The sequence below is a fragment of the Talpa occidentalis genome, unplaced genomic scaffold (assembly GCF_014898055.3).
Source record: "Talpa occidentalis isolate TD23 unplaced genomic scaffold, MPIMG_talOcc4v2.1 talOcc4.2, whole genome shotgun sequence".
In the NCBI taxonomy this organism is placed as follows: Eukaryota; Metazoa; Chordata; class Mammalia; order Eulipotyphla; family Talpidae; genus Talpa; species Talpa occidentalis.
This window is the reverse complement of record NW_023602073.1, coordinates 107,164,941-107,190,098: the sequence shown is the minus strand read 5'-3', so window position 1 is coordinate 107,190,098 and position 25,158 is coordinate 107,164,941. Positions and strand designations below refer to the sequence as shown.

The 25,158-nt window shown below is 36.2% G+C and overlaps 1 protein-coding gene across 5 annotated transcripts in view; it reads right to left on the bottom strand.

Moving 5' to 3' along the window:
• Positions 1-24,724, bottom strand: part of LIN28B (lin-28 homolog B) — a 108,454-nt gene extending 83,730 nt beyond the window's left edge. The window contains exons 1-4 of one of the 5 annotated variants that reach the window (XM_054699061.1): positions 15,875-15,911; positions 13,803-13,852; positions 8,459-8,714; positions 7,435-7,622 (exon numbers count right to left, since the gene is read on the bottom strand). In XM_054699061.1, the coding sequence (XP_054555036.1) occupies positions 7,435-7,622; positions 8,459-8,468 (198 nt within the window). In that variant the 5' untranslated portion in view covers positions 8,469-8,714; positions 13,803-13,852; positions 15,875-15,911. Of the gene's footprint in view, positions 1-7,434; positions 7,623-8,458; positions 9,046-9,207; positions 9,536-13,802; positions 13,853-15,874; positions 15,924-24,665 lie in introns of those variants that run through there. The other 4 variants (XM_054699059.1, XM_037520158.2, XM_054699060.1 and 1 more) reach the window with 4 other exon arrangements.
• Between the last annotated feature and the right edge of the window lie 434 nt (positions 24,725-25,158).

The window sequence follows — 25,158 nt, the reverse complement described above, 5'->3', positions numbered from 1 at the left end:
AACAACACAAAGTTGACAGGAGCAAGGTAAGTTATCAGTTAATGTGCCACATCAATACAGGAGCTTCTTCTCTTCAAGAGGGACTGACTTAACAAATGGGCACAAGGGAACTTTGGGGGCGGAAGTGATGAAATGTTCTATACAATTCTGGTAGTAGTTACATAATTTGCCAAAACTCTCTATAGTGTAATTTGCTGAATTTTATTCTATATAAATTATACTTCAACAAAGCTGTCAAGGCAAAACAAAAATTACATGAATTTATTATTTTCTAAAAATTCTTAACAATTCGATAAAAGCATTAATAAAAATTAAGTGCTCAAAATAAAGGTTAAAACTAAAACCTGTAATTGTTACAATTTTAAAATTATTTTCACATGTATACTACACCTCAACTGAACCTTACCCTGTATTTTACCAGATTTTACCCTTAAGAACACTGAAGCTCTCAAGAAGTGACTAGCCAAAAGTAAGAAACCCAGCAAATGGTAGAGACAAAACCTTCTATTTCAAAGTTTTCTCCCTCACTATGCCAAACCACTTCTCCTTTGTAACAATATGGACAACAAACAATGTTCAATCCTAAACATCTCCCAAGTGTTGTGTTAAATACTTTATATAAGTAGTAGCTATTACCCCTCATAATAACCCTATACATGGTAGGTTCTTTTTTATCCCCATTTATAGGATACAGAAGCAGTGTCATTAAGTAACTTCCATCAGGAATTTGAATATTGATCTATGTATGACTAGATGCTATATCATCCCATACTATCTCTCAAGAACTAAACAATTATTAATAGAGCAATTGATATTAAATTATCACACAGTTCTATTTAAAACAGTATTTTTTCCCCTTAGCTTACACTTAAGAATATAAAATTAGATGTGTACACCTGAATACATAAGTACAATTTCATGGTATAACAAAATATTAAAACAAAGATATGTAGCAAAATTATTTCTAAGTCTCAGCTTATATTCTAATATTTTAAACAATATTATTTAATAACATTTTGTGCTATAAGATTAAAATAAAAAGCTTTGTAGTTCACTGCAATGGAAATTATTAATATTATACACATTTCAACCAATGTTAGTGACAACACATAAGAAGACACCCATATTTCCCACCATGAATATGTGCCACTGAAAATAGCTGTGATTTCATCGTGGCAAAGACTAGTTTACATTTATTCACTATATTCTTGTTAGGCAATTTATATATAACAGTATCTTCGTTCTTCACAACCTGAAAAATTATATATTATTACTCTAATTTGCAGCTGATTATAAAACAAAATATAAGACAATCTATCAATTATCTGTAAATCTTATTTTAGACAACATTTACAAATTGTGAAATATTCAGATATTGGGGTTGGGAGGTAATCATCAGATTATTTTCCAGAACATTGCTAGACAGAAGACAGGATTAACTTTCAGTACTCATTTGATATAACTCTCATTAAAAAATCCTTTCTAAATGGATCCCACTGGTTTGTGATATATTTTCTTTTTTTTTTTTTTAAGATTTATTTATTTATGCATACAAGAGCTGGGGTACAGGACAGAGATGCAGGGGAGTGAGAGGATTCACCAGAGACAAGAGTGGGGAGCAGAACAGGCAGACTGACCGAAATACACTGCTGAGGGGAGCAGCGGGCGAGACAGGAGAGGTCTGCTCTGCCATGTGGGTAGCTCCCTGGCAGGCAGAGGATCGAATTCCTGCTGCAGAGGCTTCAGATTGCTTCATAGTGTGGTGCTTAACCCCTTGCACCACTAGGGAGGCCCCTGTGATAAATTTTCTTGACTATATTATTGTTCTTAACTTTTCTGATATAAGTAGCGGTTATAATCAAATGGTTTTGAAGGGCCATAAATCACTTCAGGCTTTTTATGAACAGTTATGCTATAACTGAGTAAGCTGAAGTTCTTATTGCTTAAAATTCAAAGAGAATTATCTCAAGGTATAAAGAATTGATGATTTGTGCACAAACTGAGGGAATGAACCTTCTCCTTTGAGACACATATGGTGATGGTCAACCAACGTAAGTTACCTCAAATAAATAAATAATAGATTTCTAGTTTAATTAACTAGTATATTCTCACTTTATTTGTTTAGGTTATAGTTGGCTTAGAAATAAAAACAATTCACCATATTTTTAACTAGTAACTTTCAGGCTGATCATAATACCAAAAGAACTGCTCACTTAATATATAGAAAATGATCAACAATGCAGATATAATTTCAGAACAGGAAGAATTAAATCAAATTCAAATAATAGAGTTTGTTGCTGCCCTAAGCAGCAAAATTCAAATGAAGGACTCACTTTGTAATCTACCATGTTGAGTTCAGGTAACAAGTTTTCAGCTTCTTATTAGGCCTGAGAATACTGAGATAAGTTAAAGATAAGGGTAAAGATTAACTTTGTACGTAATATATCACATTTTTGCTTAAAAACCAGTTCTTTGATTTATTGCCATTATTTGTTATGAATGTTCTTAAAAAAATAACAAAAATAGGAAAATATTTAACAGTTACATCAATGATCTTTAAAATAAGGTGGAAAGGCTGTATCTCAAGCATCTATTCAATTCACGTTTTAGCTTAAATCACATGAGAATATGAATCTCTTTTTGGAAGTTAAGCACACACAAAAAAAAAAAAAAAAGGTCTGGAAAATAGACCAACATTGACAATTAGAAGGAAAATATCCAGTATTTTAAAAGACAAAGTATTATAAAATTTTGATTTAAAGGCCTTTAAATGTGATTTTATGAGGGGCCTCCCTGGTGGCGCAAGGGGTTAAGATGCAACCTATGAAGCTATCTGCAGCCTCTGCAGCAGGAGTTCAATCCCAGGCTAGCCAAGGAGCAACCCACATGGAGCAGCAGACCTCTCCTGACTTGGCTGCTGCTCCCCTCAGTAGCGTACTTCGGTCAATCTGCCTATTCTGTTCCCCACTCTGTCTCTGGTGAATCCTCTCACCCCCCACACCGCTGGCCTGTACCCCACCTCTTGTATGCACAAATAAATAACTCTTTAAAAAAATGTGATTTTATGGTTAAATAGCTTTAAAGTGTTTCATTTGGAATACTGCCAAATTAGTCAACCAGCAAATTATCTTGAAAATGATAGATTTAGGAACCATTTTCAAAATATTAAAATGTGTAACTCACTAACAAATGAGCTATAACTGTTACAAAACCAATTTTAAATTTCCGAGATTTCTTCAAATAATTTTTAATTCACATTTCAACAGCCACAAGAACAACAACTATCATATCTATTCTACATATTATAAAAATGATTTCTTGCCAAATTATGACAAAGTAGAGATGGCTAATATATTAATTTTTTCTATTTCCATTAGTCCTTAAGACGTTTTCTGAGGTAAGTGATAACAGGAGCATAAAATATATAAAATCTTTATAATTAGGAATATTTGTGTCTCTATAAGGTCAAATTATAAATTAGCAGTAAAGAATGTAAAAAACCGCAATCCTTAAAAGATAAATGAAAAATTCAAAACCAAATTATTAATTAATATTTGTCTACTGAGTAATGGAAGCTAAACTAAATCATTCTGAAATTTCTCTTTGGGGAAAAAAAACTTAAATAATTTATGAAAACACATTTATATTAAGCATCTTTATATAATATTTGATGGCAAAAAATTCCAAATATATAACCCCAGAAGTTAAAAAATATCTATTATCCAAATGAGCTGAAGGGTAGGCAATAAGAAGGGATTCTATCCCTCCCTGACCAAAACAAAGTTCAAATGATCATTTTCTCTTATTAGATGAAATGATACTGGAATGAAGTGTCAAAATTTATGTTAAAAAATATAATACCAACAAGTAGTTATTAAATATTTTGTTTCTTAAAAAGATAATATTTAATTATCATATAATTCATATAATGTACCATCAAATATATTAAATCTATTAAAAGCCTATATCTAAAAAAAAAAAATGAAGCCAGACACTTGCAGAAATTTGTATATTTTATCCTACAATCTAACCGTGAATGAAATTTTTAACTTATTATAATAATAAACTGAAAAGGGTATTAATAGCACTTACAAAATAGTTGTAATTTAATTGATGAAATCATCTCAGTAGACTTAAAATCTGCATTAACCATGTATACACTAATTTCAAGACACAAACCTGTGTTTTACACCAGACTCTCAAATTCCTATAAATGTTCCTACAAACTAAAGCATCATCAAAATTTTGAGATTTTTAAATACTAAATATTTTAATAAACACCTTGAAGAGTGAGGGATGAAAAATTTCACAAATATAATGTTTATATATAATATAAGTTACATATACTAATGCTAAGTCTTTAAAATATACTTTTTTTGGAAGAAGTATTTATTTTGACTGATATCACTCTTTTAATATTAACATGACAGAATACTTATTACCAATTCATAAAATATGATCGCTTAAATCATAAGCCAATCTGAAGAAGTCAAGTGATAACTGCCATTTCAATCCACCATGGTCACACACCTACCTCAAACAGCAAGACATCAACAAACCTACAGACAGGGAAAGTTCAGCATCTTACTGTTTCTGAATAGGAGTTTGTGACATTACACAAACTAGAAGTTTGACTTTATTATTGCCAACAAACTTGAAACAGAATTATGTAACCAAAAAATTACAGCTCTGTTTTAAACACAACTTAATTCATTTCATGGTAACTGAGTTGCTCTTGATGTGTATGTAATTCTTTGTAGTCAACATTTTCAAGAGAAAAAAATGTTATTTTAAAGAAACCAATCTCTTATTTCCTCAAATATATACTATATCTGAGATGTATTCCAGAAGACCTTTTAAAAAATTCTTGACACATGTACTTCTGAACACAAAAAAAGGCGTCATATATTAAAAAATGATTAAATAATGATGCAGTTGATAAAAATTCCTAACTGTTACCAGTACATCTTCTTTCAAAAGCCCTAGTGTGCTTTCTGAGATGCTCATATAGTAAAAATGGCAGCTAAAATAATAAATATATTTTAACTTTTACAAAAACATTCTTGAATTGCAACCTTATTATGTATGTGATGCTCACAAGATACCTCTATGCATCATTTATGACCTTCTAGTTGTTACTTGCTGCATGGCTTAAATCAGTGGGATTACTGCCTTCTTTAAAATAATTACTCCTATGTTTATAAACAATCTATGTAAATCCCAATATAAAACAAAATCCATTTACCTTAGCATCAAGGAAGAAAAAAAGAATGTAACAACTGAGTCCCAAGTAATTTTTTCCTAGAAACAAACTGAAATATATTATAAAAAATACTGTAATCATATAAAACTCCCGTAAAATATCACTTTCTAATTTTAAAGCTAAAGATTATCATGGCTCTAGTTTTTTTTTTTTACATCAAAAAAGGCTAATGCTTAATTTTTACTGATTTTTTACATATTTTTTCCTAAGAGATATCTCAGTGTACGCTTACAAATACGTATTTTAAAACAAAATATCATATATACCATTTTAATACTGTTCTTTCAGTAAACAGATATGTAACAGAAGAGTAAAGCAAGTCTAATATTAATGTTTGTGCTTGAGAAACTGCTTGTTATATATAAATAAAACTTTTCCAGCAATATATTATTTCTAAATTCAGTCTACACAGGTTTATCAATACATAATAAATATATAGTTTAAATTTGGGTGTTTCATGGTTCTAAACATTAATATTGGTTAAAAGAATGTCTAATAGATGAATATGTTAAAAGATAAACATAGAAAAACAAATTATAATAAGGTGTGATCAGACAAAGAAGGAAAAGGCTACCTTTTTTCATTCATCTATAAAACAAATTTATGAGACCGTAAAGAACAATTTAACAACCTAAAAAAGGTTCAAAGCCAGGAAACCCAGAGCCTGAGAGAAAATGGATTTGGTCAGTGATTTCAGTCATTCACTCTACAGAAGGAAAAAAGCAGAAAATGTGACTTTATTTTGCAATACAATGTAGGAGGCATAAAATCAGTAGCCTGCCTGTGGACTGCTATTTATGTATATAAACCCGGTTTCAATTCGCAGATTATGCTGAGCCTTACACGTGTAAACAACCAATAATGATGGCCAGGCCTTCAGGAAAGGAAAACACACCACACAGCAAGGTCAGAAAGCTACCCAGCACCACAGGACAACAGACCAAAACAGAATGGTTTCATGTGTTTCTATTGTTTATATACTTAGTTTGAAGAAGATATTCCTTAGGGGGTAAAAGAGGTTGTAAATATTACCAGAACATGCAACACAGTGCCAAATAAAATACATAATTTTCAGGCAGTTATACTATTTCCTGCTTGCATTATGGCAGTCAACCTGTACAACTGATGGCCATTCATTCTTTTTTAACTTAGACCTAAAGCCAAAATAAACCACTTTAGTCTTAAATGCTTTTTCTTCTATCTGTGAATTAATCACAGAGAATTTATATTTCTTAACTACTTTCAATAGAACCATCAGACTTGTAAACTACAAATATCCTTTTCACCATTAAAAAAAGATTAACAATAGAGAAAAAAGTGCAGGGGTATTAATTTTTTCTGGGTAAAATTTTAAAAACGAGAAGCAATGACATTCTCTTTAGCATCTAACAATTAAAAAAAAAAAATACGATATAAGATAGGGTGGAAATTCAGCCCAAGGACTAGTACATTTTAAATGCACTAACCAGAGCCGCCTCTGGCCACATGTTTTTTTAAAAGTTGTCTCTTAAAGAGACAGTATCCTTGTAACTACAACCTACACGGAGCACATTTCTAAAATGTTTGATTACCAAACATCCTCCCTTGCATTTCTTCAAGTCATACTACGGCTACAGTGTCGATTTTACTGTGAAATCAAATATTTATGTGACCCTACAAATGACTATATACGGCAGGTAAAGATGAAAAAATAAGGAAAACTGGCGTGACTAGCAAGTGTCTGAAACAAGAGGACCTCCGTGTCCTATAGCAGCAAATGTGTTCTTTTTAAACTTCAAATGATCACTGTTTCTTCATTCATTTCCACTCTCATTCACCAGACACAGGAGGCAGCGTATGTTGTAACCGGTAACACCGGAAGCCCAAACTACCGCAATTTCACTGTCGAATGAGTGAAAACTTGCTACTACAGTGAACCAGCACTGAAGCAATGAAATTTCAAAGATTTAAATTTGTTTGGTAAAAGATACCCGGGAAGGGGCATACACACAACCTTAAAATTGGATTAGCTCATAGTGGGAAGTAAGATCGTGTCTTTCAGCGCACTTAAGGGGACCTTATTGTTTGTGCTTTGACAGAACTGCTGATCAACGCCTCCACAAGGAGAAAGGTGAAGGGGGTGGGGGTGGGGGGAGGGGGGGGGGGAGGGGAGGTTAAAAAGTTTGGCTTACTTGGTGTACAAATACATCGACTGGAATATCCAAGGGGCTTCCCTCTCGATTTATCATGGAGATGAATCCAAATCCCATTCGCACATTGAACCACTTACAGTGGCCAGTTCCGTGCAAAATCTGGGATTCCTCCTCTGCCTGCTCCGGCAGCTTCCCGGACTCTTCTCCACCACCTTTGCTTGCCCCTCCTGGGATAGAACAGGACAAAAAAGTCAGTTAGTCTGTATTCCCATAGCGTTCATTCAAACAGGAAAAAAAAAAAAAATGCCGAGGGGCTAAAGGGAAAGGAAATAGGAAAAAAACCAAGGGTGGTTGATTCCTTCCTTTCGTCTACAGAAAATATTTATAAAGAAAGGGGTTAAAAGGAAAAGCGGAGGAGAGGGGGAGCCACACTATTCTATCGATCACGTCAACTTCCACATTTCTGTACATACATGTACTTTTTTCATTAAACTCCGTTTTTCAGCCACATACTACAGTACAGCATGCGATACTTTACTTGCATATTGCTGATTGAACACTGATCCCATTAATAAAGAGTAAATTTCAGCGAGACTATTCTCTCCAGCAGGCACGAGGAGGAAAGACAAATCCTTGAAGATGGTTAGAACTAGTTAATGCACATGCATGCGGCAGCAGTGAAGACAGGGTTATTTGCAATGTGCATTCCCCTCCCCCCCCCATAACTTTCAATTAAAGTTGGGGTAGGTTGGGGGAGGGGGCAGGTGTATAAAAGTTTTCTTGGGTTCGCAAACTGAAACTGCGCTTAATCACACTCAAACAATTCAAACAATAGCCCCCTGAAAGCTTTTCAAGTTGTGAATCAGTGTGGGCGGTACAAAACATTTTTGGAGATCTATAACAATAGGTTGCAGAAAGCCCCATTGCGAGATGGGGGGTGGGGGTAATGCCCAGTATTGGGGTAAAAAGGGAAGGAGGGACGGGCAAAGGCGGGTGGGAGAAGAGGAGGGGTGAGAGAAAGGTAAAGAAAAATCACGGTAAAACAATAGAAAAGAAAATTAACCTTCGGCCATGTTGCCCCACGGGCCCTCTGCTCCAAACTCGTGAGATGAAAACTTTCCCTTTGGAACGGAGTGATCTTCTGCATCAATCTCACATCTTGATTTTGGGCGATCACAAATTTAGCTCGCATGGTCTAATGTGCTTTCCCTCTTTTGATTTTTTTCTCTTCTCTCTCCAGTTTCTGGCCCCCTGAGCACACGTGACTTTGTCAATTACATGCTTTCTTGCTACTAATTTCACCTCGGATCCTTAAGGGGCTGGCAAGAGGAAGAGATAACCAATCGCCATTTCATCTATGCTGACACCCAAATACTTTATGAATGAACACGAAAAACTCATGTTATCTCAAAGACAATTTGGGACGCTTCTTTACGATAAATCGGAATGCTGATTTCGTGCTTCTACTTAAACACAAAGGAGGGTCCTCGCGAATCGTCGATTTAGAAAAAACGGCACAGTCATATACGTGCACGCGCGTGCCTCGCAAGCCGGTCTCGGGCTCCTTTAGGAGCAAAGGCTATTTAAATACAGCAACATGTTACGCTTTTCTTCCCTTTAAGAATTCGGTGCTCAGTAGCAGTAACCCTGCTAGGGATGCAAATTTCATACTTAATTCAAATCTTAGAGAAAAACAACATGATTTACAAAAAAAAAAAAAGAGAGAGCTAATTAACCTAATCACATCCCCATAAAACTTTAGATAATGGCAACATACACCTTCAGCAAGACAAAAATCATACAATTAATTACCTGATGATGCCCAGGAATTTTTTTCAAATTTAAAATCGTACCGGAAAAATCGCTATCACCTTCCTGGAGTCAAATTGTGTTTAGGTTTTATCATTTCGGAACATTTTCGAGGGGGTCGGTAAGGAATTGCACTTCACAGGTTTCTCCGCCATCTCTATCCCGGGAGGAGATGTGATTAATGACTTCCTAAATAACAGCCCGGTTTCAAGCCTAACATACAGTGAACCTCAATCAGTGGCGATTGTTCCCCAAGAGCAAGCCTACGTAGGGCAGGGAGGGGGAGGGGAGCGCCATGCAGGGGAGGTGAAGAGGAGCCGCCACCAGAGGCGGCAGCAAAGCCAGAGAAAGGGGGTGGGGGCAGTAGCTGTGCGGGTGGGAGAGCGGGGGTTGGGAAGAGGGAAAGTGGGACCAAAAAAAGTAAATTCATATCATAGTGACTAGACCCTGCCATTTTAAAAGCCCACTACCAGTGACTAGAAGAATCAAATAAATGAAAATTTAATTATGGATTAGGTCCCACCGGTTCCTTCCCGGCCCGCCCCCAGCTTCAAAATGCTTACTCTTTACTTTTTGAAATGGTTCAAAGGATTGTCGATGACTAAGATGCTGACAACAATATTACCGCCCTCTCGGAATACGACAATAAATGTATCAGCTAGAAATGGTTTACTTCCTACATACAGAAAACATCACTGGTTTTTGAAACATTAAGATTGCACCACCACTCTTTCCCCACCCCACCCCCATTTTCTTAAACAAGCAGTTTACCGAGAAACTGTACAGATACCACTTCCCTTTGGCAAAGCTACGGAGCTGACCCTCCCCCACCACACCCGCAATCCCCCTCCCAGTCCAAACTCCTAACTCTAACACTGGTTCACACAAACTGAACTGTAGGGATCCTGAACCTAAGTTACTGAAAAATCCACATAAGCAACTATTTACACCTCCTCCCCACATTAAAAACCTAAACATAAATGTATACGAATTAGTTCCAATCTGAAATAAATGATGTATGTAAATGTTATTTTCCGTTGTTTGTGGTAAATGGCGTCAATCAACACTGAGGATTCAGGGGAAGATTCTTCCGGTTTATTTCTTTTGTTGTTTCTCAGGAAAAAGGGCAGAGCTTTCCAATTCTATTTACTTTGGGGTGGTGGGTATGTGCCAGCTTGTAGGGAGGGGGAAATGTGTAAAAATTAAGAGATTTTGCAAGAGTAACAAAAGGTTAAAGCTCTCAAAAAATTATTTGCTAACAAAACATTTACTAAGCACTATATTAAAAGGCAGAAATCATCCCATTACAGTGACCTATAATGAAGTACCTTTAACTATGGTGTTCCAGGTTAAACATTTCACATAATGTGAAATATAAAGATTAATTTATGTGGTTTTAATTTAAGTGAATTACTTCAAAAATCAACAACTGGTACAGAGATTAAAACCTGAAAAAGTATTCATGCAAATTGAGGGGAGTGTTATTATTTATGTAAAAGTGATTATCATAAAATTCACAGGCTTAGTTTAGTTTGTTTTGTTACAGATACACATTTATGGTAAGCACTAGTTTATATGTAAGTTTGTGTTTAATTAGAAAATAGTTTAATCATTGTGAAATCAGAAACAATATGGTGGATTCTGAATGCTTGCTTATTGTTAAATTTGATGAAATTAGAATTTACATAGATGAAAAGTGTGAAATATCATTACTGAACTACACTGGATGGTATGTTTATGAAATTTAAAGTCTTGCCTGATTGGGTGCCTCCAGTATTAGTGGAATTAAGGTAAGGTTCACTGGACTGGTCATTGGTGTCAGAGGTTATCGACTCATTTATTTCCTGAGAAGGACATCAGCCTTTCAAGTTGTGTAGAAGGCTTTTTCCAACTGAGAACTCTGAGAAACCCTCTAAAGAATTTAAGGGGAATGCATTTAAATACCTGGGGTTGAGGTAGGGAAGATGAGGGAAAGGGAAGCAAAAAGAAAAGGAATGAGCAGAGGGAGAAGAAAGGGATGAAATTGAAAAGATAAAAAAGTGAAGCAAGGAGACACAAATTATCACCCACGAATTCAGGGATACCACTGTCCTTTAAAAATAGATTTGTGCAGTCTGTTCCCCTCATCTTTTGAGCCCACCATCCTTTTATAAAATGGCCATAATTTCTTTAAACTCAGAGTGCTTCTTTCACATAAAATGGTCCTATGAATCTCCTAGAATGCTTTCCAATTTGTCACCTTCCTGAGGTCTTCTGGTTTTAATTTTTTTCTCATTTCCGACTTGTTTTTAGTGCCAGAAAGACCTGTGCTTGACTCAAAACGCATGTTTTATACTTGTGAAAGCCAAATGTTTTAGTAGTGTGATTTATCATAGTTCTTTCAAAATGTCTTTAAAATGAGTTTAAGTAGCTACAAAGAACTGGCAACCCTCAAGAGGGAAGAGGGAGGGGGAAGTCAAGGAAATAACCTTCCAAAAGGCTGTAGGTTATCACGATCTAAATTTTCTCCATTTAAATTACGAAGTGTACATCTTTCCGGAGTTTTTGTTTGTTTGTTTGTTTGTTTAATTCCAGCAATACAATGTAAGAATTCCAAAGAGGTGCCAGAGTCCACAGTCCTTGTTTTCAACTATAAGTAATGAGTGACTTTTATTAAAGCAGAAACAATGCTTTGGTTCTTCTTAAAACTAGGAGGAGGGGCCGTGACACTGCAGCAAAGGACTCCACCCGCGCGCTCTCCTCCCGGCAAATAAGGCTGGGATCTGCAGCCCCAACTCTGCTCTGGCGGCCACACTCCGCTCAGCCACCCCGCAGCTCCAGCGCCTGAGTAGCTTAGACCCCAGGGCAGCTGATCTGCCCTCTCCCTCCACCTCCAGCCCTGGCAACTTCCTCTCTGCTTTCTCCCTTCAGTCGCCTTTCCTTTCATCATCTCCCCACCTCGTCTCTAGAAGTGGAATCTTACGAAAGAAGGTTGATTTCTCACTCATTAAGGGTCTCCTATTTTCCAGTTTGCCCCCAAGAACACCAAACAAAAGAACCCTTGCCTTCACCACTGTAGCAGACAGCATTTGACACAATCTACTGCTTTTCTAGACATGTGTCATTTATTTTTTAATCAATCTACAGAATGTCAGAGTCTCCAAAACCTAAGAAAAGTGAAGTCAAAGGGGCGCGGGATACAAGGGGACACCCGAGAAAATGTGCACCCCCCAACACCTCACCAGGGCAGCCTTAAATGAAGTTATTTTCAGATAGACCCCTGACACGGTCCTGTCGGGAAGCCATGAAAAACATCGTCATGCTTTTTTCGGAGCACCAGGAAAAGCTACTGGCAGGGAAGGGGTGGAGGGGCGACCAGAGGTGTTTTTAGGGAGTGTGCATTCTGACCTCAGCTTGAGGCTTCCTGACTAAAAGCTGCCGGACCTCACGTCGGGCAAATGGTTCCTGCTCCTTACCTATGCGTTTCAGTAAACTGCTCTGCAAATAACTTTGTTGAAATTCTTACAGTACTAGTCAGATGAAAGGAGTACTTGGCTGGTCTGCCACCCTACAGTAGAGGGACTTCAGTATGAGACATTTTGTTTTTGTTTCCAAAAAAACCAAAATTCTGTTCTCGTTTAATTTCCTCATCTGGAAGCAAAATGCTCTGGTTTAACACAATTTTTCAATTTGGTAATTCTTACAGAGCCGTAAAAAACCTCTTTAAATTTTCTTTTAAACACATCCTTAACAAATTTCCCCAGGTATAATTACACAAATTTATAGAAATACAGGAACTGAATAGTATCAATTCTACATTTTCCAGACAAACTGTCTTTATGTTTAAAAATGCAAACATCAGCAAATTTGTCCTCTGTTTGGTCAGTTATGTTAAGGCAAAATAATTTAGAGAAACAAAATTAGTTTAGAGAAGGAACAATTGGTAGAAAGTTTCTTTTTTAAAAACTGGGGAAGAAAATCCTATTCTATAAACATTCTTCCCTCCCAGTGAAAAGGAAAGGTAGAAAACTTATTACTCCTTACAAATATTTTCATTAGTGTGCTCAACAAATATCTTCTTACATGATTTTAATTAGAACAGTAACAGGTCAAAAAAATCATTTAATTATAAGCATTACATTACTTTGCCCAGAATAACACAAAAGGAAGTTACATGTTTTCTTTGAAAAATGAGTATTTTCCACAGGTACTGTAACAGGGTTCTGGGGAGCTCCACTCCCTACCCTATAACAGTACTACTTGAGCTTCATAATGAAGCTATAGAATCAGCACTAATGACGTAAATACACAATTCTTGCCCTCCCCCAAAGCAATGAATAGAAGTTTATTCTTTAAAAAGCAATCTCTTCAAAAGAAATAATCAATTGAAATAACAGCATGGATTGCTTCGCAAGTATTTATTTGAATATTTTAACTTTGGGTTTATTTGGGAGAAGGGACAAGTAGATGGGAAAAGGGAAGGAAGAGAACAGTGAAGTAAGAGATGAGATCAGTGGGAAATTTTCAGATTTTAAAGATGCCTATGTCAGAAGCAAATCTGAGGAGAAAAGGGATCCAACTAGAAAGTGGAGGCCAGAGTTCTGGTCCCATTTACTGACCTTGTACTAATAATAATCACTAAGCTTCTCTGGGGCCTCAGTTTCCTCATCTGCAAAGTGAGGAAACAGGACCATTTGTTCAAGTCTTTCCGTTTAAAAGTAATCTCTAGAAATAACTTTGCATTTGGTGAAAATAGAACCCCTTTTAATCACAAGGAAACACAGACATGAAACTTTATTGCAGTCACTTAACACATTGGTGTTAACATTATTTCCCAACAGAAAAGAAAAAGAACAAGGTCTCTTGACTGCCTTCAGTTTGCCCTCAGAGAAAAACCACAATCAATAGTAAGGGGTAACTAGTTAAAATAGTGCAGAAACTTTTCATAATCTTCCTGTTCAAAATACTCAGTAGACTATCATCTCCATGTCAAAGACTCACTGGAAAAAGTAAAGTGTCTGTCAAATGGCAATGCCTATTGGTGATTGCATAACTTTTTTACCCCTACTTGCTATCTAAAATTTTGTATTTGATAAGCTTAACAACAGAATAACATTTTGCTTGTACTTGTATTTTACTCGTACTTATTGAAGCTCATAAACTTTGATCAATCAGTTCTTCAATGTGTTTCCAAAGTAGAATTAATCCAGAGTAGAGCCAAGACATTAAATTCATCAGAGCAGAAGTCAGTAATCCATTATTACTAAAGAAAACTTACTGAAAAAATAGTGTTGTAACTTTTTTTTAAAAGATTTATTTATTTATACAAGAACTGGGGTAGACAGTCCAGATGTGTGGGAGGGTGAGAAGATTCACCAGAGACAGAGTGGGGAACAGAACAGGCAGACTGAGGGGAGCAGCGGGTGACACAGGAGAGGTCTGCCGCGCCATGTGGGTATCTCCTGGCCGGCCAGGATTGGACCTGCACTGCAGAGGCTGTAGACAGCTTCACAGTGCAGTGCTCAACTGCCTTTTAAGTTTATTTCAATAATATATGAAAATATTCATATATCCGAAGTTTAAGTTTTACAGTAAACCTAAATAAATGAAACTAAATGAAAATGTCTAGGTTTAAAATGTTAAAAGTTCAGGCCCCTGGTGGCCTAGGGGTTGAGTCTCAGCACTATCACCCCTATGGCCTGACCGCTCCTGTCTTGCCCTCTGCTCCCCTTAGAAGTGTATTTCAGTAAAATCTACCTGTTCTGCTTCCCACTCTGTCTCTGATGAATCTTCTCACCACCTCCACCACCCTCCTCCCTGCACCTGTGGCCAACACCCCAGTTCTTCTATGCAAAAACAACAACAAAATTTTAAATGTTAAATGTTCAAATCACTCATTTTTGCACCATAAAGAAAAAATGACACATTTATGAAGACCAAAATAAATGAGCCACTCCTCAAGATTAGAGAAATTTTGGGATTCCTTGAAAAATGTCAATATGTTGAAATATTTGTTACAGTAAATTATTATAAAGTAGCACCAAGTCTTTATCTTAAAATTAATTCAACAGGGCCTCCTCAGTGGCGCAGTGGGTTGAGTGCCGCACTGTGAAGCTGTCCGCAGACTCAGCACGGGTTCGACTCCTGGCTGGCCTGGGAGAAACCCACAAGGAGCCACATACCTCTCCTGCCTCGCCTGCTGCTCCCTTCAGCAGTGTCTTTGGTCTGTCTGCCTGTTCGGCTCCCCACTTTGTCCCTGGTGAATTCTCTCACCCTCCCGTGCTTCTGACCTGTACCCCAGTTCTTGTATAAATAAATAAATCTTTTTAAAAAAATTAACTAATTAATTCAACAAGTATTTAAGTGCCTGCTTTATGCTATCAGTCACCAAAATGAACAATTCATAAATACTTTCATTCAGCTACATAAATATTTAAATCTCTTTTATCTATCCTGCTTGAGTGATAGAAAAGGAAATCACAAAATCCAATACTGCTAAAATTAGAAAAGAAGGGGTTAATTTGTAGATTCTGGTGGGTGTTACAGATAAAGTGAACTGGAATATGGTGGGATATGGTACCCATCTTGCCAAAGTGGAGAATTCCCAAGGGCTGCCAAGTTTCCTCATATGCCACTAGGGATCTTTTTAAAATATAGTTAAGTAAAACATATAATTGAAAAAAAGACTAACCTGGGGCTGATGAAACCTGGTTGAATGACCTCATCATCTTCTGAAGAACCTAAAATCAGAGAGCTCAAGTCAGTACTACATTAATTGGCTCTTTAATTGCCTCTTCTTCAGTTTAATGGCTTATTAGAAAGCAATAAAATGCCTAAGTTCTGACTCTGTGAAATGACCTGTAAATTTTTTTTTAACAATTTAAGACTCACCTACCAAATTAGATGACCACTGGCATAAACTTGCCTTTCATTCTGATTAAAGGACAGTGGTTTAAAAACATTTTAAATAAGACCATTAATAGGATTCTGATTTCATAAACAATACACTTTTAAATTCTTTAATATTTAATTTTACACTGTAATTCAAGAATCCCATTATTTTAACCACAGTTAAAAATCAACCAAACTCAGAATATGGTGTTTCTGGAACTTATTTGAATAGTCTCTTAGAAATATCTTAGAAGATAAATCATGAAAATCTAATTGTGGTACTACTGATATTGGGTCCTTCATTAATTTTAAATACTTTCTGAGAAAAAAAAATTAATGACAATACACTTAAATATTAAGTACATTGAACTAAAATTATATAATCTGCATTCATCCAGATTTTATAAAGCAGTTGTCATTTAAAAATACAAATGGATATTGATGTTTCTAATATATCTGTATGTATCTAATATATATGTTGGCAGATGTCACAACATAAGACTGGCAATAAAGAAGTCACCCAGTATGAAGTCTACCAATTGGAAGAGAAGCTCCTAATGGTCACTGAATTCTCTTTTTAATCTTCAGGTCAGTTATTAAGGTTTGGTAAATAGATTGGTTTGAACATGCATCCACTCACCTGCTACCACCCAGGGTTGTCTTTCTTCCCTCAACTAAGTTTTACATACTATGTCTACTATATCAACTCATGAGAAAGAAACCATTATGTGTAAATTCTTTAAGTTGCAATCTAATTTTCTTCTTAAAACAAAATGGAGGCTTTTCCAAGTGCAGAATTCTACTGAATGTTGACCCAAGATTCTTCTTACAAAGGATGACAATCCCACTGAGTAAGATTTGAAAAGAATAGAGGAAGAATGTGAACAAAAGACACGTGAATTTCTGTACATTAAGTCCTTCAGTCATCCTGTGTTCACAACCAAAAGACAAAAGACATGATAGATACTAACATTAATAAAACGTTTTGAAATAGTTCTCCTTTACACTGAGCATCCATAGTCTTATTTTCACATTTGTTTTCTGTGGAGCGTGTATTTAACTTTATACATAAATTTTAGGAAAATCCTAATTCATGCTTTTCTATTTTAATAGCCCACAGGTCATGCTTGATCTTGTTTATCTGCTTATATTTATAGAAAAGTACATGCAAACATATCCTAAAGATGTATAAAAACAATCAATAGGATATATAAAAAAAGTCCTTCAAATAATTCAGATGATAAATTATAAATAGAGTGAAAGTCAAATGGCTTAAGAAAGTGTGCTAAACAGTGGTATTAAGAGATCTATGCTTTTCCTATTTAAAAAAAGCCAGATTTGACTTGGTAGAGATTTTCATATTTTTCACTAACCCAACCTTGTTTGTTATTGAGTTTTAAAATATCATCCCTTTCAAAGGAAATACTGATTTACTGCAGATATTAATATATTTCACCAAAGTTTAAATAATATTCTAAAACTTTTTAGAAAAAAATAGGAATAAGTAAATGTTATACAAAATATGTATAACATTAAGGTTCATATTCTTTTGTAGGTATAATAGGTAACTTTGAAATGAAATAATTAAAATATTTAAATGCATAAATGCTCATAAAATGGCTATTTGTTAACTTTAAAAAAGGGTAATTTATTTAATACTACAAGTTTGGGTAAGTATTAGAAAACAAAAATCAGGGCCTCCCCTGGTGGCGCTGCGGTTGAGCGCTGGGCTGCAAGGCGCCCGCAGCCTCTGCAGCGCTGGTTCTTTCCCTGGCTGCCGGCGAGGGTCCCACAAAAAAAAAACCAAAAAAAAAAAATCAAATTCAAATTGTGCTAGAATGCATACATCTCTCTGCCCCTTCACGGCAATAATCCTTCATTTAAGACTTTATTTACATATCATTTTCTTATTGTTACATATTGAGTACAATGCCTCTACTGTGTTATAGTGTAGTATAATTGACTGTAATAGCCCATGAAATGTTCTCTCCCAACCTGACTCTACACTCTATGGTAGCACAAACTGCGTATATTTAGCTCATCATCGTTTCCTGGCATTCTTTAGTGTTCAAAACATATTTTCATAACAAATCAATGACAACAGATTTATGAACCTGGATTGACTAACTCTGGGACACCTTTTATAAAACATATGGGCTTATATACAAATTTTTCTTAGAAACCGTCTTTTAATAAAAAGAGAATATGACAGGCAATTAGTCATTTGACGATTACCAATATAAAATACATGTAATATATAGTAATTTTGATAATTTTATTATAAATATATGGACTTACTATAATAAAACTGCCAACACTATTCATTACAAACACTAATAGATTTCCCATTTCCTATTAAGGTAAATATATATTATTTATAAATATTATATATTTATATTTATATATATTATATATTTATATTATTTATAAATTCATAATATATTAAAATATATTCACAATCTTTTCAATTTTCAAGTACTTTAGTTGTTGCTAATCCACTATTATGACTGTTCAATGTAAAGAAAAATGATTGGTACTATGCATTACACACTGTGATTTACTAAAAACTGCCAAGTTGTTAAGTCCGGAGAATTAAAAAAAAAAAGGCCACTACATAGTATATGACTCAGAATTTTATTTCAATTTACACCATGTTAGCTTTTAATCCTTATATAAACAAGACATAAACATTCCTTTAAACTGGCAAAAAAAAAAAGATTTAACAATTGAGTATTTAACATAATAAAATTATTTCACGTCTCATCACTACAATTTCTCAACGTTTTAAAAAACGTTGTAAGATAAATTATTTTCTCTTATCAGTGCTTTTAAAAAAATGTAAGTGTAAAGTACATCACACAGTTCACTAAATGAAATACTCACATTATGGTTTATAACAAAAACTCTATTTACAACATGTCTTAACTGCTAGAGAATTAAATATATTATTTGGAAAGGAAAGAAGGGAACAATGTGACTTTTCTCCCTTAGAAGAATAATTGGGGGGATTTAAATGATCCTTCTTAAAATCATATGGCAAACAACCTACACAAACAAGTGAGTAAACCCAAAGCACAACATTTATTTACATTTACTGTAACAGATACACATATAAGACAAAATTCAGATGTATAAATTCAACATGGAAAATAGTGTTTCTTTACACTTTTCTCTAACATATTCAATATGTATTAAAACCCTTCACTGTTAATTATTTTTTGCAAATTAACAGACTAAACTCAAATGTTGTTTAAACAAGACCAGAATAACATAGCTTGCAATTTAACACAACACCCGCTGTAATTTGAGATGTGTACCCTCAATTATACAGAGATACAGAAAATTTAAAGAAAATAATCTTAAAAATCAAAATAAGGCAAGTATTTACTTGTGCTCCACAGCAGAAAAATCATAGGTATTGAAGTGCTGAAGCAGGAAACTTCACATTTAGTAAAATATTTTGAACATCATCTTGAGGTATTACTATAGGAAAAACTTATAAAATTTATAGTTTTTATAAAGTAAATAATAATACATTATTTGTTTTCTTAATTATTTTATGTAAATACTTAATTTAAATTAGAGATTAACATTTGTTATACTTCTGAAACCCAAAGGTGAGTATATCTTTCTCAGTCATTTCACAAATTGAAATTTTATTGGTTTTACATGAGAAATGTGCATCTCTAGCACTCCCTTCAAACAGCATAGAAAATAATTTATTCTAGAAAATAAAAAACTTTAGTGACTTATAATTTAAGCCAACTGGCATATTACCAAGAGTGCTTAAAGGCACTGACTATGACACAAATGTTAATTGGTAGACAAGTTCTTTACCTTAAATATGAATGTTGTAATACAACTGAGGCAAAGCATAGTTTTGCTAATGCAAATAGTATGTGTTTTCCATTATATGAAACAATGGTTTTATACAATAAAGCTCATAGTTGAGTCAATGTTGAAGTCACATTGAATAAGATTAAAAAAAATAGTGGCTGTAAAAAGAATGAGAATAAGGGTAAAATTTCTATCTTAAAGAAGCTTATCACACATATTTTGAAGATCTACATGCTTTAACATTAAAATTTAACAATTTCTTGATATCATAAACAAAATTGATTCCAAATAAACCGGAACACTTCATTTCAATGTCAGTTAGAAATTTTATTTGACATACATTGTAATTTTAAATATGCAACAATGTTAATGGTTTAAAAATTATAACAAGAGTTAACAACTAAATGAAAACTTCAATTCTTTCAAAATAGTTTCAGTGCACATTTTAATGTAAAAAAAAGGTGAAGAGATATTTTAGAGGTAGTTCATCTTTATATAAATGCCAGTAACCTAATGGGATAACAAATGTAATATTAAATAAAAATTTTAACTAGCAGAGGAGTAGATTATACCAAGGCAAAGTAAAAAAGATAAAATTTACATATTTTTCTAAAATTTTAAGATACAAAAAATTAAAGTTTTTTTTTTAGCCTATACAGTGTAAAACATTTTCATTGAAATATTTCTGTAGAGTCTGAAAAAAAGTTAGATAAAAGAATAGTTCAAAAAATAAAAATGCACCACTTCAGCTCTTACATTGTCAAATAAGTCTGAGAGAAATACTGATAGGAAAAGATGTACAAAATTTAAGGCATATTTTTCCATCATTAGAACTGGTCATTCAACCTCCTTTCTATATAATTAAGCTTTTGTTCAGCCATGAGAAAACTAGAAACTGATTGCTTGAAAATGAGCTGCATGCCCTTTGTCCTGGTTTGTCACCTTTGACCCTTAATTTGATGATCCTGCATATCAACCCATTCTATTTTTAGGAAAATAATGTTGAAGTTCTATGTCTAAAAAAGTATTTTTTGTTGATATACTAAATATCACAACATTCTCTTCAGGTAACTTCCATAATGGTTTCACATGAGTATTTGTTTCACACAACATAGAACAAAATAATATTGTAAGCAGTGACAGCCTGGTATCTGACCTGCTTCAAAACAATAGAAAATAACCCCAAAGTACTAGGTGAAGATAATTATAATTACAAAATTTATATTTTCCTCTTTTCTTAGAAAACTGTTTATGTTATCATTGCTTCTAAAGAGAATTTATTTCATGAGTGATTTCTAATTTAATTTTAATAATCACATGCCTTGATGTTGGTTTTGATAGTGCCAGACTATAAACCTGAATCAAAAGCTGTATTTACGTTGAAACTGTATCAGACTGTTCTCAACTAAAATGATAGCTTTTGAGAGAACTCATTAGTTGCTTTTAAAATCTTGTGTTCATTTGAAAATGGCAGCTTTCAAAGAAAGAAAACCTCCAGCATTGATCCCATTGACTTTAGTGGCAATACTCAAAATCAATGTTACACACTAAATCAATATAGTCAGGGATAAAATTTCTCTATCACTTTCTTGCTTATTCCAATGCAGCTGGGTAAAAAGAATACATTAAAAAGTATATATGAAATATATGCACATATCTCCTACAGGGATGATATTACCTGAACCTCTACACATTTTCTATGTGCAGATTTCAGTGAGATTTAGCAGTGACCAATATGGCTGTCTTGGTTCAGCACTATGGTCAGCGACTTCAAAGGCAGTCACTCTCTCAGAGCAGTTCAACACAGTATTCATGTGCTTCGTGGGCAAGTTTCTCAAACCAATGTGATTCAACATTTCATATATTCCTAGATATAGTCATATTAACCCATCTTAAGTTTTTGAACATTAAAGAATTTTCATTGTTTTGCGTGGAAATCCAGAAATTCTTCTTTCACCTTGTGGTTCATCAAAAATAGTACTTATTTGTAATACACACACACACACACACATATATATATATATATATATATATATATATATATATATATATATAGTGCTTTTAAAAGGCAAGATCAAATACAGGTTATAGAGCACTTAAATGCAAAAACTTCAGGCATTTGTGAGCTATAGATTTTTAAAAGAAAATAAAATTCTATTAAAAATTACCAGTAACCCTCTAGCTAACCAAAAATTTGTAATATCCCTTTCATATCAACAGCTTTAATCATTTCTAAATTGATTTAGCTCTGAATCTCCATTTTCCTTTGTTTAAATCAACTCAACTATGGATTAAGACTAATGTTTATAGATCATTTTCTGACCTGCACTTTCCAACTTGATAGTTATGAGTAGCACTTCAATTATTTAAGAATCATCCAACACATGAAGACTGTTATGCATGTTTTATTACTAGCTTATTTTTTTCCTTAATCAAGGTTTGTAAATTACAAGTTTTTTACAAATGTAAAAAAGTTACAAAACATTAAACTATCAAACAAGTAAAATCTGTTTTATCTCTTTCTTCAGTGTAAATAAGGAAAAACCCTAAATTCACTATATTTGCTAAAATTCTGGTGCTTTTTGGAATTTACATGTGTAACACACTTCAAAACAAGCTATTATGAAGACTTTGAGTACTACCATATTAAATATCTGTTTCACTTACAAAGTATAGTTGAGTTTAAATTCTTTATCTAGATTTTTCAAATCCTGATTAATTTCAGAATATGTTTATTTGTTTCTGAAAGTAGTATGGCATAGACATATAATAAGACACTAAAATTTGACAAGGATTAATGAGAATTGATCCTTTAATTATTTGATTCCAGATCTATTAAGCAGCATTGTAATCAATTCTAATAACAATATGCAATCCAAATTGATTCAGTTCCTCAAATTCTTGACTTATCAGGCAGTAATCAGTTGATCCTATTTTTAAAATGGAAAAGTTAAATAAAGCATTTTATTTATTTGTGGTACCTTCCCCTCCTCACCAAGTAAGTACTAGAAAAATGTCTGTGTCAGGTTAATTTAAATCTCTTCAGAAAATTTAGGCATACTGGAGTGTCACGCACTATACACGCAGAGATAAAGAGTGCGGGAAGCAAGGACTGTCCCCAAAATGGAAAAGGATCGAATTATTAATCTTAATGAAATATTATTACATGCTCTGTTCCTTTGTAGTATGACTCTTCTATCAAATCTGAGCAAATCCACTGCACGAAAATATATATGAATTTCATAACAAGCAAATTTATATTTTTAATATAAGTTGGCACAAATTCCCAAGAATTTAATTGTAAAATTTTGTTTCTCTCAAAGCCATTACAAAATTAGACTATGATGTTTTGCAATTTACTGGACTTAAAATTTTCTTAACCAACAGATGCATTTTAAAAAGCATTTTTGCATCACTACCTAGTTAAATATAATAATCATCTCCCCCCAAAAGGTAAAGATTTCCTTATCAGACTAACCATCACGTGAAGTCATACTTTTTCAACAATGTAAAATGGTTTAAATTCATTCTAATACCAGCTGTCATGTGTAATCTTAACTTCCAAATATTTGTGACCAAGAAATAAATACTACAATAAAACACAAGCATAACTCATTTTCCCCTGGCATTAACAATTGTAAAGTACAAAATCCATCACTGGAGAACTTAGTTCTATGAACAATAATCCCCTGGTAACCTTAAAAACCTACGGAGGAAAAACAAATCCACAGAAAGAACAGAAAGGAGCTCGAGGAAACACAGGGACCGAAGATTTCAGTCTGTGTTACAGAAACAATTCAAAATGGCGGACTTACTATTACTTACATTTAAGAAATTTCCGCAATGAGGACACTAAATACATACTGTAAGATGTTTCTCAAAAACACTCAATATTTACCAACGTGCAATTAAAAAAAAAAGTTTTTGGAGTACAAATCCTCGTAATGCACCAGCATCCAGTGTTGCGGTTCCCAGTCACCAAATGCTCCTGCAAAGGCATCGTTTCTTTGTTTTCCTAGTTTTTTTTTTCCTTTCCCAAAGCAACCTAAATCCAAGCGCGCTTTCCTTCGTTGTCCTCAAATCCTTCATTTTACTTCAAAAACCTACATCCCCGATACCGCAGCAAAAAGGATCCCCGACGCCCGCCCGCTACAAAGCGGCTCCGTCCAGCGGCTACGCGAAGGGCAGGTGCGGACGCCCCCTAGCGGCGCGGCCGCGCACGTCCAAGGCGCCCGCACCGGCCGCGCGGACGGGAACCGGGAGCCGGGAGCCGGGACCCCCGCCCGCCGGGCACTACCGCGCTCCGAGCCGTCCGCACACCCTTCGCGCCTCACCCTCGCGCTTCCAGCCCGCCCCGGCCGCGGGGCGGCGACCGCGGGCGGCCACACGGGCGACCACGCGCCCGCCCCGGGAACCGACCCGGCGGCGCGGCGCGGGGAGAGAAAGGTGTGAACCCGGAAGTACATCGACCGCCCGCGCCTCGGCGGCGGCACCAGGGCGCTCCCTCAGGGCCGGCGACGGGGGGACGCGGCCGGCGGCTCCCCCACGGCGGCCGCCGCGAGCCCGTCCCTTCCCCGCCTGGCCCCGCGCCGCCCCCTGCCCGGCGCGCGCGCCTCCACCTCTCTTCCGGCTCCCCGGCACCGAGCGCCCCTCGACGTTGCTCACGTGCCAGAGCCGGGGCCGCAGCGGCGCTCGCCCCGCCGCGCACTCCCCGCCGCGCTCGCGCTCGGGCGGCCGCGGGCCGCGCTGCTTACCTCCGGGAAGTCATGGTCGCGCCGCCGGCCCGGGGTGCGCGGGGAGAGGGAGGGCGCGGGTGGCGCTGTCCGGGAGGACGGGGCGCAGGAAGGGGCGGCCGGCTGTCACTTCCTGAGGCGGCGCGGCGGCCGGAGCCCCGGGGTGCGCGCGGCGGGGCCGGGAGGGTCAGCACTTCGGGCGCCGACGAGGGACGCGGCGCCGGGGGGCCGGGAGCCGGGGCGGCGCGCGGCTGCCGGACGCGGAGTCCGCTGTCGCCGCCGCTCGGCCGCCGAGCCCGGCGGGTGGCGGGTGGCGGGCGCGGAGGGAAGGGGGTCGGGCCCGGCGCGGGGGGCGCGGGGAGCGGCGGCGGCGCCAGGCGGCCTCAGTGGAGCCCTGCGTCAGGCGGCGGCACGCGCACACCTGCCCGCCGCCGCTCCCAGCCGCGTTATTGGCCGCCCGCGCCGAGCGCGCGAGATTGAACTTCCCATTCATTCCTGCGCCGGCCGGGCGCGC